General features: G+C 38.4%; 1 protein-coding gene across 6 annotated transcripts in view; it reads left to right on the top strand.

Moving 5' to 3' along the window:
- Positions 1-19,868, top strand: part of LOC124168859 (blood vessel epicardial substance) — a 246,818-nt gene that overhangs the window by 178,698 nt on the left and 48,252 nt on the right. For all 6 annotated transcript variants that reach the window (XR_006867000.1, XR_006866999.1, XM_046547213.1 and 3 more), the window contains exon 2: positions 18,376-18,533. Coding sequence is in view for 4 of the 6 variants with exons in the window: in XM_046547213.1 (XP_046403169.1) it covers positions 18,376-18,533 (158 nt within the window). In the remaining 2 variants the exon portion in view is untranslated. The remainder of the gene's footprint in view (positions 1-18,375; positions 18,534-19,868) is intronic.

The following is a 19,868-nucleotide window of genomic DNA, read 5'->3' on the forward strand; positions in this document are numbered from 1 at the left end:
CGTGCTCCTTTTTATGTCAGCATATGCTTGTCACCATGGGTTTCGAACGTGATAGGCCGATGACGCTCGCAGCGTGATAAAGAGAGCGATCACGGTTTCATAATCGCTGCTATCACCTTCCGTCGTGGGAATCGCGTTGCCCCTGGCAACGACATCGCTCTCACCCTTCTCACAGTTACATAATCAGGGCGCTGGATTGCTCTGACTGCAGTGGAAAAGCTAAATCGAAGTAATACTTAAATCTATATAAATATTTGTTAAAGCTATCATTTAAAGATCTTTTACTATACATGCCTTTCAATCTTCTTGATTCAACAGGACACAAAAATAATTCGTACTATGCTCACTGAAGAACCTACATTTTCTTAGGGTTTTTGCCTAATGATGCTCCTCATGCACATGGAAAATAGATACTATAGCCGAATGATCTGATAATACTGGGTAAAATACTTAAGTAATAATATTAACTTCATTATAATCAGAAAAACATTGACCAGACGTGTTTCTGTGTCAGCTGTGACTCTTGTTGGATTTTTTACCTATGGTTTCATATGATAGGACTGTGACATTTGCAAAAATTGTCTTTTCTCCTGCCCATCCTTCAATAAACTGCAGTTGAAGTCACCAAGTGCAACAGTTGGCCTTGACATTTGATTAGTTAAATTGTGCAACCGATTATCTAAATTTTCCAAGAAGCTGTTAAAGCAGGGTAATATGCATACTGATAAAAAAATGTAATCACTATGGGCAATAGTGTACTTTACAGCAGCATATTCAAAGAACAGTTCAGAATTTAAGTTTTTCACCAAATGTGACATGATACTAAACACTGCTGAACATTTTACACCAATAAATATGCCATTACGATGATCCTTCCAACGAAAGGAATCACCAATAACATAGCCTGGTATTGTTATGGCTATTTCTTTCATCCAATGTTCACTTACTCAGATAAATTCAGGTTTCTCCATCTCTGCTAGTACTTCTAATTCAATAAGCTTACTACTAAGGCACTCAATTTTTAAAACTAGTTTTCTAAGCTCTGAACGTCACTTTGAATGATTTGAGTCAATAGACCCTAGGTTGTGGACCAGTCAAGATTCATTAGTATCAATGGTTGCATCACTATTTCCTACAAAATTTGACTTATTAACCACATTACCAAAGGCAAATCTCTCTAAACCTGTATCATCAGCCCATAAGATTACATCATACAATTTATCTAAGGTCCACCTCAATTTTAAAAGAAGCAAACATATATTAACATTGGTCATCGTGGGTCTATTTTCAATGAAATTTTAATTATCTGACATAGGATCTCATTCATTGTATTAGGATGAATATGGGCCACAGAAGAATATGATAATATAATATAGGCAAAATAGCCACTTCACTCCTCCATAAATATTTACATTTTACCACCATTATCATGCCAATAATTTCCAAACTTGGTGTCCTCATGATTTTACATCCTCTGAATTGATGGAATAGGCAACCACAAATATTTAAGCAATAATTTATTGGAAAAAAATTTGATATAAGAAAATAAATCAGGTGTATGTAGAATTTTCCTAACAGAAATATGAATTTGTGCTTCAGCAAGCTCCTCACTCTTCTCAAATTTCTCTTGCTGCTGATTCCAATGTACTTGCTTTTACACATGAGAATTCTGGGTTGTCATTGCATCCAGTGAATAGTTTCTCTTCTTCATTTAAGATAATCAGCATGTAATTTTGTATTCTGTCTTCCCTAATTTAGACATTTCTTCCTAAATATTTCGGGCTGAAAATATCATAAATGGATGAATATTAACAAAATAAGCAGCAAGCAATTAATCCTTAACCAAAATAGCATATTTCGATTGCTTTATCATTACTCCTGCATTTACTATTTAAAAATTTAATTTCTTGCTTAATTCGGTAATTGCATCTTTATCATTTATACATTTCCTTTTCAATTACTACAAATCAAGCTGAAGGCTCAGTACATTAATGATGTATATAGAATGCTGATTTACCTTATACCTTCATGATTGGCATTCCATTCCAGATTATTATTAATGCTATCATGAACTTTTTTCTCTCATGAATGTTATTTATTCGCAAGGAAATATTTTTAAACAGAACAGGGAAGGCCAGTTATATCGACTGTCCGACAGAAATGGCACTAGTAAAGGCGAAAGGGCCCTAATTGACTTAAAAGTTTTTGAGAAATATGTAACTAAAACGAAGATTTAGACTCGAGAATATTCGTGAGTTTTGAAGGATTAAAAGTTATAATGGCTGGCATTTAAATCTACCACTTATCATTAATGTATGTCAAAGAAAGAACTACTTAAGAGGAATAATAAATAAAAAACAAGCAGGTGACCATTGTGTTACCTGTAATAGATTGGCACGTTGGAACATAAAATCAACAAGTAACGTGGTTCCAAATGACATTTCGATTCCTCACTACTTAACTATCTGTCAGGGTTTATTCGCCAGTTGCTTTCTTCAGCACGCGAAACCACGTTGGTAATTTTTGTTGACACTGTAATAAAAGCAATACCGTAAAATGCTAACGAAATTGACGAATACATAATGCCTACAAATATTTCCGCGATGTTTAACGAACAATAATATATTCGCTGCATATCTATTCACCTCAATCAATCACATTTCTCTTACCGTTATTTCAATTTATCCTTTATGGACAATGATTTTCGTCATGAAAAGAAACTTCGCTGATTCAGTTGAATTTATTTCTCAAAACTATAATCGGATTTATTTTTCCTCGTGATACTGCTTCTTTCTAATATTTCCAGCAATTTTCCTGTGATCTCAAACAGTTTTCACCCACATCTAGTGAACTATTCTTTTCTATTTCCGAAAATAAACAACATTCGTTTGGCCATTTCCAGCGGTTAAGCTAGAAACAATGAAACGGCGAAAAACAAATCTCCATCCTGTCGTTGGCAACGTTGCCATGTATAACACCCACAAGCCACCCAGTCGGAAGTCTTCCAAAAGAGGTTTATAAATACCGATGTCGAGAAGTCGTCAGGAAGCCATCCGGATGGAAGACTTGTGGAAGTCTTCCATGGAAACGACTATAAATACGGCCCTTAATCTTCATCATTTTACTATCTACACGTCATTTTGAATGCCTTCACCCTTGACTTGTTTTTAGTACAGGGTTATTCTAAATGTTGGACCTATTTCAAAAACTCGTATAATGGGGATACCAGGTAGGACTGAGACACATTTTAGAATACAGTTTTTTGTGAAAATATTTGCAGCTTAAATAAATTTTTTTGCGATCCTTAGTTGCCTTGACCCTTCTGATTTCCATGGAAAATTTCTTGAGAAATTAGAATGGGCGAGTACTGTGGATTTAGCATTTTCTGAGCATATGACGTTTGTCCCAGTCCTCCCTCATTCCGGGGACATTGATTTATATGTGCAAAGATGGTAAGAAAAAATGAATGATTAATTCAAAATACGTAAATAATAGATATTGTAGTTATTTCTCATCATATTTATACTATTTACGGTATCTGTAGAAAATGTAAACAAGGATTTCACTCTTTCAGTGTCTTTAAAAAACATGGAAGAATTCAGTTTCAGAACAATATCTTTTTTCTCTATGAAACTAAAGTCTTCTTGTTGAGGGAGGAAAATTTTCAAATTGGCTCCCCTTTTTCGCATGAATTTTACATTATATCCATCATCAAACTCATTACTAAAACCTTTCCCTGTGTAGTACAAAAGAGGAAAACCATTCCACATATCAGATTACTTTGAAAAGTTACACTGTCCTTGTCCTTGGAAGCAAATGCTTTCATTGTATGCCTAGATAACACAGATTTGGATGAATTCTTTACTCTTGCTACCTCTCCCACACTTTTGCCGTCATCACAAACCATCTTCACAGCTTCCAGAATGGTTCAATTTGGCACTGGTACCATATCTGGATTTTTTTCACTACTACCATTCTGGATTACTTATTTGGCATAATTACCCAATTCTAAAAATTAAAATGGCTTGTAAAATAAAACTTTAAAAAATAATAGTGCTTGGAAGGAGTACGACACTGTTCCATTCATCCCACATATCTGTTGCCCCAGACTTCCCTTAAGGGCCGTTTTTTATTTCACATGTATTATTAGGCTTTAATAAGCAGATAAATGTTATTAAAATTATCAATTATAAACCAAAATGAGATGCATTTTCATCAGTCCTTCCTGCGAGAGAAAGTCATAATAAAAATAATACGAATTTAAAGATATAGCATCTCACGAAAGTTTACAAAATTGGTGTGAAAACCATTATCCTCGTCTTAACTCACAATTAGAGATGTGAGCCAGGAGCGATTTTAGGAGGAAATGCAGCTACTGCTTCCCATATATATGAAAAAAGCAAGAGATAAAAAATTTAAATCAAGAGATCAAATTTGAACTGTCCCATACCTCCCACTGTCCCATTCCTCCCTTGTTTCGCCTCCTCAAGGACAACTCTAAAATGAACCAGCTTTATATCAATGGACAGAGAAAGTTTCCAAGTTGTTGGCCGTGCAACCAACGGTGCCATGTTGAACATTTATCATATTTCTAATGATTAACAACTAATTGATAATTACAAATTATTTAATTAGATTGATGCCGTACATTATGAAAAACCTTTGAAACATCCTCTTTTCATTGGTATAATGCTTGATTTGTAACTGAATGAATGCGAGGTTTCGAAAATGGGTCCATCATTTTGAATAACCCTGTAGTTCTCTGATACTGTCATTTTCCATACTTCTCTACTATGGCGAATCATGGTTTTTAATACGTACTAATTTAAATACATCACTAATCATGATCTCCCCACCGATAATGTGTGCGATTATTTGCGTTAATCTGTTTGCCTCCTTAAAAACGGTACTCTCGTATTAAAATCAATACCTGTGTACGTCGTTCGAATGTCGCTGTCCTTTTAATGTTTTGAGGAGGAGAATGTTTCTTTCTTCTGCTTTCTCCATTGAAAAAGTAATCAATGCTAACATCTCTTCAAAGCCTCATCGTCATCCACGAGTGGATAAAAGACTTTTGTCTCGGCAGCATACCATAAGAGCTACTGGTAGTTACTAATGGCAACGATATCGATGGTAAACAGCTCTCAACCAATAAGCGTAAAAAATATGCCTTCATGGACTTCTGCGAATGCAAATGCGATGGGGAAAAACAAGACGTGGGCATGCAGACTTACTTTCAGTACCTTTCGAATCAACAGCCGAATAAAAAGAATCCTTTTAAATCTTCGCTCGACTCTCGTGCAAAATGCAGGATTGAAATACACCAAGTAATAAAAAAATAGGTATCAAATCGCCGCGAAGTTTCATGCGAAAAGTAGGTTATCATCTAGTTGTTTGAGAAATTTTACATTTCGTTTCGGTTGATGTTGAGTTTTTGATGTGTGGAGACGTAAAAAAAGTGAAACTGTTAAAAAAGTCTATTCTCGTAATGCATTTCTTGCGATCATTGTTGATTACGAACAAGTTTCGCTTGTCATACCCCATGGGTTTTCATAACCGATTCGATGCTTTTCAATTTTTTTCATTTTTTTTGCAGATCCAGATAGCTTTCCACGATCAAAACTGAAAGACAGTCTCCAAGTTGGCTTTCTGTATGTTTGTTTTTAATCTTTTAGCAAACATACTCTACATACAATGAGTAGGCTTATACAAAAGTATTTAAGCGTTTAAAAATGGTCCATCACATTTATTATTGTGGATTTATTTGGCTCGCATTTCATCAGTTGATTGAATTCGGTTTCAAGAAAATTAAAGATTATTTTTTTTTCCGTGAATAGTAATAAACTTGAGTGCATATTGATCAATGTTTACTAATAGACATACATTTTCATGCGAATTACGTATTATATTTTTCAATCGATTGCTAATAATTTTAAAATCTACTGGTCAAAGAATGGAGTGTAGATTCAGGGCATGATGCGAACTCTCCGATATTACTTCCGTGGAATTTTCATATTTCGGCTGTCATGGACCATTATAGAAACATGCCGATGAGGGAGTTTGAAGGAACCAGGACATTGCGAATTCATTGGGAAGAAATTAATATTTATATATGTGTAAAAAATCGTGGGATCAGCACAAATGAACGCGCTTCTTGGGTTGAAACCGTCGGAAGCAAGAGTTTTCTTCCGAGCCTGGTTTCTTATTTTTCTCCACTGAAATGCGAATTTTCTCTATTACAACGTGTTCATTTTTCTCTAATGTACTGCCCAAGTAGTACTGCTCCTCCTGCTAAAGCTTGTGGCAATGTAGTTTCATCTCGAGCCTGTATTTTCTAGCTCGCGATGCTTTACAAAACGGAATTAATTTCGTATTCTTTTGATTAATATTCTTGCGATACTCCTAGCACCGTTTACTTACTGAGTGGGGATCGGGTTGGTGTTGTGGCTAATGTGTTGGCTTTTCACCAATCAGGCTGGGGTTCAAATCCCGCCAGTGGCGGAGAATTTACAGAGACTGCCCGATCCCTGCTTGAATGTTGTGTGGAGGACATTTCAAGCGCAATACTCCGTTCGTCGGATGGGACGTTAAACCGTGGTCCCCTTGGCGCCTTTCGTTAAGAGGAGGCTAATTCCGACGCCGGGTTTCTCTCCACCCTTCCTTCCATAACCTTCCCTCATGGCGCAAATGACCTCAGCTATCGGTCGCCTCCTCCATACCTATACTATACTTACTTCCCCAACAAGTTCCTGCAACCATTTCGCATATTGGCTAATCAATTCCTGATCATCCTTGGAGCCTTAATTTACCCATTATTACTGAAACTCCAGCATCACTTCACCTCATCCTAGGTCTACTTCACCTTTCTTTCTAAGCACACATTAAAAAGCTTAAGCGGTCGTAACCGTATTCCGCACATTTTATGACTGTCGTAAAGGGTCGAATAAAGGTACACTCATCCGTGCGTCCGTATTCCGCAAATGACTAGTAGTTCCTTTTGTGAAAATAATTCTCGGGAAGTGCGAAGGCTTCGTTAGAGAAACGGGCTACTTTTCCCTGATCAAACCTCAAGTAGAGTACGATGTCGGTGTATGGGATCCTCATGAGATAGGCTTAATCAAGGAGTTGGAGCGCTTGCAGTTGGTTATTGTTTTGGTCAGTTATGCCTAATGTATGCCTCGACTAGTTAACAAACTTTTTCACAAAAAATCAAGGTGTTCTCTGCTCGTATTTACCAGTTATAAACTATAACAATATGCCTACTTAAAGATCCGAGAGATGACCGATGAGCTATGAGCGCAGAGCGATATATTTATTCCGTATTTCAGCAACATATTATTTGCCATTGCGAGGAGTAGCAACTAGTGGTCATGTATTCGATATATTACATCATTGCGAATGTAAAATTATTTATTTAATTATTTCCACACCTCCGAAAACAGCACTATTAGGCCCTTTCGGAGTTTTCGGCAAAAGTTAGTTAGTTTAGGTTAGCAGTACTAATAATAACTTATTTCAGCGTGAAATTTCGATCGCTCTATCGTCAAATTCGTGAGTTTCGATTCGTGTAAACAAATGTAAATACGCGGTGGGAGGCATCGCTCTTTGTGACAGACCACTATTATGTAGCATCAATATGCGAATTTAGGACGCCCACGGTCAGGAAAGTTGGATAAAAGGAAAGTTTGAGTGATATGCGGAAAACGACAGTTGCGGTTAACGCAACTTTGGGCTCGGTGAGGAAAACGGATATTCTTATCTTCCGAGGCTGGTAAAATTTGCGGAGTATAGATGAGCCGGCTAAATTAGTGGTGGACAACCTTGTCTCACATCTCAGCCAATGCTTGCCCAGCATGATTCTCTGTAAACAACCCTCACGTGTGCAATCTGAGCCATGTACGGTAGGGCGGATCGCAAAAATCGATTTTTTTCAAATCCATCTGGCCCAATGAAAAAAAGTTGTGGGACCGATCAAAAATAAGGCCTGAAAAATTTGAGACCTGTACGTGAACCCCTGACCCTCGCTCAAATGCAATTTAGGGGGGGAGGGTCAAAATTCGAAAAATATAATATTTTATGGTCATTCCCTATAGATTTTGCCGAGTTACTGCCCTTTTAGGGCAAAACTTTCGTGCATTTTGACGTATCTGCCACCGTTTAGCCACAAAATGCCTACTTTGAGTCCGCGTCCGCGAAGAAAATATTCCAACGCCCACGCAGCGTCGCGGATACAAGAGCCGCAGGCCGATCCCCTCCCCTCCCCGATCGCTTCTACCCCTCCCACGCCTCCAATACAGCAAAATTCATCCCGCGCATGTTGTTAGGAGGTCGTTTATCTTTGATAATATAAATCAGAAGATGGTAGAAGGTAAAAAACGATGCGTAGTGAGATGACTTGTCCCGTATTTGGCGCCTCGTCGGCGTTAAACATATCGATGTTACCAACTTTCAGAGAAGTGATGAAATACTTTTAGATCTGCGCACGCAGGAAAGGAGACTACGGTCTATGAAGACGCCTCTCGAGTGGCTATGAAGGTGTACGAACTTAGGTTATGCACTTCTATTCCGGTATTGTCCTACAGCTGTGACTAAATGGATGAATAAGGGTGAAGGCCGCCGGCGTACCCTCCCCGCCCCCCTCTCGAACGCCCCAGATGCACCAAAATTCACACAAAGTGCGTCTTTCTTCGTTAGTCTTACTAATATTTGATGTATCAGCATCGTCCAGTGAGGAACAATCACGAAAGAATTACTCAATTACCTGCTTTCCAGTCTGTATTTCTTATGTAAGTGTCATTCCTCGTCTATTGCTGCTGTCAACAAAGTTTTGGTAAATTATTTCGCGAATCTCTCGTCCGTATGTATAATAAAAGGAATATTGAAATTCAAATTTGAACTTTCATCAATAGAGTTTTTAATTCCACAGCGCTAAGCTCAGATATAGCCGAAGGAACCGGAGTCTCTCTCTAATATATCATCAGCGGGTAGTCCTTTACGACGATATTAAAATCCAGCAATTAAAAAAATCTCGGATTGGTCGCCAAACGCATCCTTGAAGAAACGCAAATTGGGTCCCTAGATTACCCTCCCAACGTTTATGTCGCAAATCCAAGTCAACGTAGTGCAATTAGCAAATAGACCACTGTAAGGGATGAAATACGACTTGATGTTTTCCCGGTGAATGATGTGGGTAAACTCTTTTCGGGTTCAACAAAATTTATCCCATAGGATGAGCCCCCAGTCGGAGCTTGAAACGTTGGCCATTATGGAAAAATTAACCCGGTGGGAATCCCGAGAAGAGTCTACCCACACTGCAAGGGGTGTTGGAATTATGCTTATAGCAAAGGTATGATGCCTCCTTTTTGGGCGGTATTCGCTTGGTACCATCATAATCAAATCCTTTTTAATTCTGTGTATCTAATTTTCACTCGGAAAGGAATCGATAATCGCAGATTTTATAACTTTTGCTAATCCTCCGACGTGGGAGGCAAACCTCCAAAAGTGGGACCCTGTTTCTTCAACTAACACCACACATTCCCCTCTAAACTTGTATTGATAAGTCCTCTTCCCTTTTTTCATCAGACAAGAGTATAGTCTTCCATTCCAATAAAATAAGGCCCTTTGATGACACCTCTCTTTTCTTATTCACAGTAATTAGAATCTTTTTCTGTTTACGTAAGTAATACTGGTACACTAGCTTTGATATATCTTACGAAGTTATGACTTTTGCGTCAGCTAAAGTTGCGAGAAAGGTCATTGCTGTTTCTTGGTTCTTGCGTATACCTCTATCACAGTTGGCAGACGCATTTTCCCCGAAGAAGTTCCAATTTGAGTTTATATTCCTTAATGTTTATTTCATGCGGAAATTAGAGATACAAATCGGCTAATTTCTCGCTACTTTAATTTTCTTCGGATGAATTGATGAAGAAAATATTTGATACTATTTTCCCGTAAGAGTTTTGACGATGATGACTCAAAGCTGTCCTACGATTCCCTTTTTTCCTCAGTTGTCGAGTTTCTTTAGGGTTCAATTCAGCAGCCATCATCTTTCTTTTCGTCAGATTATTTCTCAAAATATTTCTTCATTGGGGGAACCTTATGCTCCTCCATGCACTTAAAAAAATGCACGCAAAAATATCGCATAATTTAAAATGTTCCTTTAAAATTGTTTGAGTCTTATACTTCAATACGTAAAACCCTACTTTTGGCCTATTACGATCTTCCGTAAGTTTTAGTACTTCCTGTGGTACCGCTAAATCCATTTAGTTACATTCATAATGGAAGAGAAGCGCGTCACCATAGTTCGTACACCTTCATAGCCACTCGAGAGGCGTCTTCATAGACCGTAGTCTCCTTTCCTGCGTGCGCAGATCTAAAAGTATTTCATCACTTCTCTGAAAGTTGGTAACATCGATATGTTTAACGCCGACGAGGCGCCAAATACGGGACAAGTCATCTCACTACGCATCGTTTTTTACCTTCTACCATCTTCTGATTTATATTATCAAAGATAAACGACCTCCTAACAACATGCGCGGGATGAATTTTGCTGTATTGGAGGCGTGGGAGGGGTAGAAGCGATCGGGGAGGGGAGGGGATCGGCCTGCGGCTCTTGTATCCGCGACGCTGCGTGGGCGTTGGAATATTTTCTTCGCGGACGCGGACTCAAAGTAGGCATTTTGTGGCTAAACGGTGGCAGATACGTCAAAATGCACGAAAGTTTTGCCCTAAAAGGGCAGTAACTCGGCAAAATCTATAGGGAATGACCATAAAATATTATATTTTTCGAATTTTGACCCTCCCCCCCTAAATTGCATTTGAGCGAGGGTCAGGGGTTCACGTACAGGTCTCAAATTTTTCAGGCCTTATTTTTGATCGGTCCCACAACTTTTTTTCATTGGGCCAGATGGATTTGAAAAAAATCGATTTTTGCGATCCGCCCTAATGTACGGGGTATGATTGACTCGCAAATCCGCCCTATCTACGCCTATATCCTCAAATTTGTCCACCAAAAATATCTCAACGTTTTCAGGTTTCAGATATTATTTTATGAAAATCACATTCCCTCAGTGACTCAATACTTAATAAAATCCAAAGGTTCAAGCGCGATGGTGTGGAATTTTTCCAAATTGAAATAAATACTTGCAATTTTCCTCGATTATAACCACGATAATTCAGATGTTGAGCTGCTGGAGACTCGGAGGCTGAGTGCTAGGCTTAAGTTGCTTGAGCACTTGAGAATGGATATCTTTAAGGGCGACACGGAGTATATAATATTAGAGCCCCACTATATTTCCTGGTCCGACAGAAGCGATAAATTAAGAGAGATATTTTTTTCCGAACGGATAGATATCGATGGCTAAGTTCTAACAACACGTATCTCAAATTCGACCGGTTTGAGACAGGTATCTTAAACAAAGTGTAATAACATTATAAAAATAAAATAAAAGCAAAAAGCAACTCTTCGTTTGCAAATGAATGCTTCTTTTTCAGTTTTATGAACTTTTGGTTTGTAATTTCAGTGTACAAGTAAAGCAAATTAATCGTTTTTTGCTCTCCTGAAAAGTTGCTATTTTTGAGGTACGTGTTGTTAGAACTTAGCCATCGATATGCGAATTCTCCCCCGAACCATAAAGGACTTTAATAAATGACAGTCGTAATTTCGTTAGAGCATTTTATTTTTATGTGAAAATGGCTGGTGTCCTAACATCCTCTGCCTCACGCCTTTTAGGCGGCTTGTGGGGTAGTATGTAGATGTACCCTCGACTGCTTTATTTAAAATCCCTTTCCCTCTTAAAATATGCCCGATCCAATTCCCCCTTCTCTTTAGTACAGTTATCAATTATGTTCTTTGCCCCTCTATTCTTTACAGCTCCTCCGTATTCCTCACTTTAGCCACCCACTTCACTCTCCCCATCCTCCTCCAGACCCGTGTCTCGGAAGCATTGATCCTATCCCTATCCTTCTTCCCTAAGTCCACGCTTCGCATCCATACAACAAAACAGTCCACGCATCAGTGACGCATCGAGGGGGGTTTTGGGGGATAAAACCCCCCCCAGAGCTCAGAGAAATTTTTCAAGTTTAATCCATTTTACTTAATTGGATTGATATTACTAATAGAAGAGTGTAATGATGAATAAAATATCCCTCAGAAATCCATAAAACTCACTATTTTGAATCATATATCTTTAAAATTCCGCAATTTATTAATCTCGCGCTACCGCTTATCCTGGAGGGTATACTATAACCCCCCCCCAAGCCTTAATTCCTAGCTGCGCCCCTGCCACACATAGCATTTCACCGGAGTCTTCCTCAACTCTGGTTCTACGCTGCTACATAACACGCGTCATCAACCAGTTAAAATCCTCTTCTTATTAAATCCTTCTGTTCTCATAGTTATTTTCGTCCTGATCTCTGTCTCACTCCTCCAGCCTTCAGTCAGTACTCCTCGTAAATATCTATACCTTCTAATTTGCTCTATTTTTCCCCCATTGACCATAGCATTCAAATTTCCGCTGTAATTTTCTCTCATATTCAAGATACCTGAAAACATGAATAGAGAAGATGGCTACCCACTCCACAACTCGTGGAAGAGGGTCATACGAGAAAAAAGTAGGTGGACCAATCAGCCTCCAGCATGAAAAATTGGCGCCAAGAATGCACTATATAAGTCAGAAACTGTCGTCGCAAAGAAAATCCACGCGGTGAAACCCAGAAGCATGGAGACATCATCTAGACAACGTCGCGGAAAACTACGCATAACTTTCGTTTTCTCAGCGTTTATTTTTTGTTCTCTTGTAAGGCGTGCGTTGATATAATTAATGACGTATTGTGTGAGTGTAAACCTGTTGAAGGGAATTATTAAATTGCTGTACTCATTTATCCCTTTTATGCATTAAGACATTCCTGGAAACAAGTATTCTTTTGTAAGGCCCCTTGATTTATACATGTAGATGTATTTCCACTTCTCAAACGTATCCTACCTTCTCGTCCTCTTTCCATTAGTGTCCATTTTTCTGCACATTAATGCGCTAGACATCAATTATTCGCTGGCCTTTCCTTTACACTCTTACATAACGATCTTTTCACGATCTATCTCCTTATTATGAACGCCTCCTTAGCAATCCTAATCGTGGTGTCATTACTCACGAGTCCGTTTTTTGTCTTATGCGCTGTCCGACTACACCTGCTCAAAGTTTTAAAAATTCATGATGAACCGTCCCAAAGAATCTTATTGGTGTAGCATTAAAAAAATGAATATTAATCAACCAGGTGTCTGAAAGAAACTCATTACCTTGGGTGGGGTCTGATGGCATTCGCAAACAAAACACTCTCGAAATAGAAAACAAGACAGCCTAATCCATTTGCAGATCCTACCAACGTCTCGCAAGCCCTCGGAATATATTTCAGTCTCCATATCTCATTCCGCGGCAATGCATGAAAAATTCAACGCGCTCGGGCGTTAGGTGGCTGTTCGTTCCCATAATCCCCTCGTTCTCCTGCCCTCAGACTCGTGGAGCTCCTTACACAGCCTTGTTTATTTTTTTGCTTGCTTGGCGACGAATATTTTTTTCTCCCAGCTCGAGTGGAGGAACGCCTGGTGTATAGTGGCGTACCAAATGAATCCATTATTCTTTTATGACTCATTTATTCTTTTCTCCCCCGCTTCGACTCCTTTGGTAATCCCTTCTTGCATTGGCGTCGAGATGAGTTCCGTGCTTGCGCCCTGCGCCATCTTGGTTAGCCCTTTCGTTATGGTGTGAACTGTGAATTACAGTTGACCCTCGCCACATGATGATCGGTAATCCGTTCCGAAGTCCCGATCGTAAAGTGAACTCCATCGTATGTTGAATGGGTATAATTCCCGGAGGAGGAATCGGGTTTTAAGAGCACCAGCGCATGTGAATTTGAGTGATATGTTTAAAAAATGTGTCTCCTTTACTTACGAGGCGTATAATGATAAAATTAATAGTAATTAATTATTTTTTGGAGTGTAGGTCAGTGAAATGAACAGCAAAATGTTTGCCTAAGTTTCGATATTATATTTTCATCAGGAATTATTTGCGTTTTCGTTTATCGATGTAATTAATAGGGTATTTGTGCGGATGGATTTCTGTGGGGGGGGGGGATTCTAACATCTTTGTGGTCGTTAACCTCTTATGCCTTGACATACACCTGGAAACAAATATTCAATTGTTATGTTTTGATTTTTACATGTAGATGTATTTCCTATGGTGAATAAAAATATTCGTTGTTTGTAAAAGTAAATTATGAAAATGGGCGACGTTTTTAATCCTAAAGGGCTCGCAAAATCACCTCTGAGAGAACCTACCATGAAAGTCTACTTTATGCAAATTCTCTACGAATTGTTCCGGCCACATACACTTAGATGGTGAAGTACCGTTTCGTCCAGCATTTACTCCGCGTGTAACCATGTATATGATCGAGAATATTGGTTAAGAGGGTTCCCCAGTCGGCCACCGATCCCACGGCCTCACGCATTTAAATTTGTGAACTCGAGTCGAAACTCGCGATGCTGACGATAAAACGATCGAAATTTTATAGTGAATTCAATTATAATTAGGGATTTGAACCGAAATTTACATTTTATTTGATATAATGTATCGAATACATGACCGCGTCGCTATTCCTTGCAATTGCAAATAATTTAGTGCAAACATAGGGAATAAATGTATCGCTCTCCGGTCGTAGCTGCGCCTCGAACTATTTTAAAAATGAAGAAATTAAAAGTGGTATAAGAAATCAAAGTGGCCCCAAAAATTTCGTGGTAAAACCGTAGTTTGACTAAAATAAGCATATTTTCTTGTATATGGAATGCCATCGATTGGGATAAGTGTATCGATTTGACCGCAAAAGGAATTTAGGGCAGATTGGAAAAAGGAAAAAAGGTTCATAGAGGCGACTTCCCGAAGGAGGCATTTGGTTTTCCCGCAGTCTTATCTATTACCAATCATAAATAAATTTTGTTTCCTTTCCGGGTTATTTCTTTTGGTGTGCATGAATTTGTCTTTGTTCGATTCCCGGTGGTTATTCTGTTGTTTCCGAACTCAAATTAGGATGACGTCACAGATTTACCCAAATACAAGTATTGTTGTAAGTGGCTGTGACTGTGTATTAGTGAATTCGCACGGCGCGCGAGTTACGGCTCACTTCAGTGGCTCATTTCCACGAACGTTTCACTTCCATCGTGACAACGTTTTAGCCTCTAGCATTGATCGAGTACTGTGAAGATGCAACAGCTCTCTGAGCGTGGTAGATACATGTTTTCTCTTTACTTGCTTCGCCTATGTTTTTGTTTCATTTAAATGATTTTTAACTCATTTCCCACTGTCGGATTGACTTAAAATTTTGTGCACTTGCTTGAAAGACGATATAGTATTCAATGATCATATATTGGGAATTTTATTCCATGTGTTCCTATTAATTAACTAAATTTCAGTATGGAAAAATCATTTTCAAATTACTCAATGGATGATGTTTGTTATAATTTTTTGGCAGAAAATTCTTTTATTGCTGCGCTGTAATCGATTGCATGATTCGCTTCTAATACGTAAGTAGGAAATAAAAATAAAATAAAATGATTAAAAGGAACACTTTTTCCGAAAACAGTGTAAAATGCACTGAGAAGTAAAAAAATAAGCTTTTAATATCTCGGAGAGCAAAGCATGGGTGCTGATTAGGCTTAGGTATTTGTATCGGGTGCCAATCCTTACTCACCTATCAGGCTCCTCTGCTCTCATTTCTAAGAAAAACCTAATTAGTACCCACGCTTTTATTGTACGAGTGATGAAAACGTCATTTTTTATCTGTTTACAGTTTGTAGTGTGCTTAGAAAAAGCGTGTTTTTTAAAATATTTTTTTATTTTCTTTCACGTGGAAAATTTACAGAATAACCACCCTTGGTGGTAGGAAGGAAGGGGCGGGTATCCCCTAGATTGGGGGCACTACGTAATAAAAATCTCTGGTCAAAAAGTCTACCTCAATTGGCTTCTAAAACCTTCTCGACTGACTGGGAATAAGTTTATCGTTCGCTGTAGGCTGAGTGTGTTTGTTGTCCTCCACAACGTGGGGCATGGTTCAAAGGCATTGCCAATTCGGCTTCAGGTATGGACTTCAAAAAATTTCGGCTCCCGGGTGGTAAGATTTTTTGAAGTGAAAACTTCTTTAGCGGCGTTAAGCACTTTTGTGGGATGGGGAAAAAGCATAGAATTCGCGTGAGCGTCACCGACCCGACACCGCGATCGCTACAGCGAGATATACATATGTATAGTGTGTATAGTGTATACAATGGTATAGGTTGCGTCACCGCTATACTTTTACATACTGAATACTGGCATCTGTCTGCTTCTAGTTCTATACTGTACATATTTACTTTTTCTATACAGTGCGTATTATTTTGTAGTCTGTTAATAGAGATTAATATATACACTTTGTTAATATATTGTTAATATGTAAACTGTTAAAGTCTTTTTGTTTGAAAAATATTAAAATTGAAAATAAAATTCTATAGTGTATATTGTATAAGTTCATTAAATATAAAGAGCTCGTGCATGAACGTGTAGAAGAGTGTACACGCTATAAAAATACAGGTCAGTACAATTTAAGGCAGAGTCTTTTATGTGCATAGTGAACAATTATAGGTTTAAAGCATATTAAATAAAAGAAATAAAAGCATATTATATTTTAATATATAAATGATGTTACTTTCTATTCATACACTTCGTATTTTTAATATATATTTAATAATAAACAGTTTGCTGAAAAAAATAATTTCAATTTTTGTTGAAAAATGAGTATTACAGGAAAAATTAGTTCTTTAATAATATTTAACCTATGTAAAAAATAAATGGATAATAATTATTTCAGTTTTCACTCTGTCGGCCAGTCCCACGACTGCCCCGTTTTTTTTCTGTCTAGGACCTTTCCGCGATCATATTCATTTGGCCCTAAGAGGTTCAAAGATAATGGTGGTTGTCTCATAGTCTGCTGTGAACTGGAAGTACATATAAATGGGGATGTATAGGAAGGACTTTGATATGCTCATTCGGCACAATACAATGCTAGGTCAATTTCCCAAAGCTTTCGGCATAGCGCTTGAAAATGAAGACCATGAGTATTACAGTGAAGGAGTTGTAAACGTTTAAAACGTAAACGATTAAACGTAACAATGAAAGTAAGTTTTCAACAATGTCTGCTGAACTTATTGTTAAAAATACCAATGTGTGCTTGTAAAGGGGAGAAGGGGCTTCATGTGTTTGTGAAAATTCATGTTTACAAAAATTGGCTATGATCTGGTTCTTGCACCCAGGTATTTCATTCGTCATGCACTCATGGGGCATTACACTAGCGACTAGCCTAAACTGCAACACTTGCTTCAGTCTGGATTTTTTCAACAGACTTATTTACTAACTAGCGGGCCACCATAAGTTGCTTGGAAAGGATAGTACCCATAGAAGTGGGAAACTTGGAATCCATGGGCACAAGGCAGGATTTTTAGGCAAAGGAAATGTAAGACTATTTCCGTGTACCGCGCACGGGATAACCTTATTACGGGCTTACTGACGGGCTCCACAATATTCATCTTTATGCATGTCCGTAAACCAAGAACGTCGTGTGAACGCACACCCCACCTAAAAGTTGTGCACCAAGAGGATGGTTAAGTGTAGAATCCTGTGAGTTATGTTTTCCCTTTTAGGGTGTCGAGAGTTGTGCATACACGGCAGGATGCTCAACCACAGAAGTTCTATGATGCGACTTAATATACGGTAAATAGAAAGCGACGCATCGTACACCACCAGATGTAGCACTGCGGGATTTGGGAGCATGAGATGCACCTACGTACTAACTTTGATGTCAATCTGTGCAGCCGTATGAAAATGCAAAGCGGACGGACAAACAGTTAAACTGGAAAATTTATCTGTCTGGCAGATCTATCAAATCCTTTTCGGCCCTATTTTTTCCAGAAAAAGCGAACCTCGAATAATGTTATTCCCAGCATATCTGCTCCCAATTGTTTTATATAATTTTAAGGTTAGTATTTATTGTCGTAAATGCATGAAAATACAAAATAATGCGGCTTTTTACGAGGCTTGTGGATTACTACGGCCTCTACCTGTTCCTCTGGAATACACCCGGACGAAGAGGTTTCCGTGGTCCTTACTTTGATTGTTTTTAAATTAGGCCAAAGTTGTGACTTTTAAATTATTTCCGAGTATTTGTGGGCCAGTATAACATTCAGTGCTAATGGCGAGTGTTACAATTCTAACATAATTTTGACTAAGACGAAAAGGATAATTGGAGAATTTGCTAAGGCTGATATTCTTTTGCTAATGCATATTTTGTTTTTTTTCTCAGGTTTATTTGGCGCTTTTTCAACCGTTAAAGGTGACCAGGCATCAGTTCAAGAAAGTCTTGGACTGTATGAAGGGCATCAGACACCTTAAGTACCAAGAGGTGTATGCCCAGGAGAAGGTCACGAAAGTTGAAAGTCTGTCACTAGTCCTCTCTGGAAAGTAAGTGAACCGTATACTTCTACTCTCTTCTTTTATTTGCTATGGTATCCATGTAATTAGATTCTATTAATTTGTGCAGTACCTAAAGTTGTAAGCCATAATTAGATCACGTGATTATTTCCAGACGTCATGGCGTCGCGTTATTTTTTTCTTTACTAGATTACAAGTTCGTGGTAATAATGAATATTACCATAGAGCGTTGATGGGGATTTTGTTTGGATGTATTTAAGCTACCTATGTTGCAACACATTTTAAAAATATCGTTTTTCCCGTTAGTAGGCCTCCAGTAAACCCAAATAGCTCCTTCCGTGGCCAACTGCACATGAATGTTCGTACGTATTCGTGTACAAAAGTGTATAACGGGGAAATTGTAGTTGTAAGACTCTCGGGGACCCTGGAAACCGGTAATAGTCACGCGATATTTTGTTGGATTTACTGCGCAGTGACCGCAAAAAGCGCCCTACCCCATCCTAGCTCAAGGGTTGATTGTTGCTAAGGTTTGCAGTGTTTTTGGTGGCAATATTGCTACAGGATACATTTAAAAATTCGATAAAACTCCACAGTTTACAAGAGTTCCTTTTGTAGCGAGATCAATATCCATAGCATGCAAAATTATGTCACCATTAGACTTATTTCTGGGTATCAGACTCGCATGCTAATCAAAGGCATCATCAGAAGCGTTACGTGATAACCGGTTTCAATTTGGGTGATTAAAAATATTAAGTATCTTGAATCAGAGTTTTTTCATTTTAATTATGCATTACTTAAGATTATGGTTATTGGAACCGCCGGATATTAGAAGCAGCCTCTAGGGAAAACAATGTAAACAATCCTAGGGGTGGACGAAAGCGCTGCGACAACAATTTAAGCACGATAAATACGATACTTATCTTGATTTCGGATGAGTGACTTTTGCGCTGCAGCAACCATCATTGACGACCAAAAACGATCGACAGCAATGCCGGATTATGCCGAGGTGGGTTGGGTTCGTGTTGAGTTGGAGCATGGTGTTCGTATAAAGGGCAGTAATTCGTCCCTCTAAATTATATAAAACCCGAACGAATGGATATCGACATTTTGGTTGGCCAGGGTGATTCGCTTGTTGATTTGATCGTCATTTGTCTTCTGTCATGGAAGCCGATTTAAACGATGTTTCATTCCCACATTACGATAAGTACCACATTTACAATTAATTGTATTGTTTTCGCAGCGCTTTCGTCCTCCTCTATAATTGTTTAGTTGTTTAGAAAGTTAAATAAGTTACAAATCCAAAATTTGGTGAAGATCCGACAAAAATTGGCCATTCGATAGAAGTATGCTGTCAACGTGGATGCT

The sequence above is a fragment of the Ischnura elegans genome, chromosome 12 (assembly GCF_921293095.1).
Source record: "Ischnura elegans chromosome 12, ioIscEleg1.1, whole genome shotgun sequence".
Classification (NCBI taxonomy): domain Eukaryota; kingdom Metazoa; phylum Arthropoda; class Insecta; order Odonata; family Coenagrionidae; genus Ischnura; species Ischnura elegans.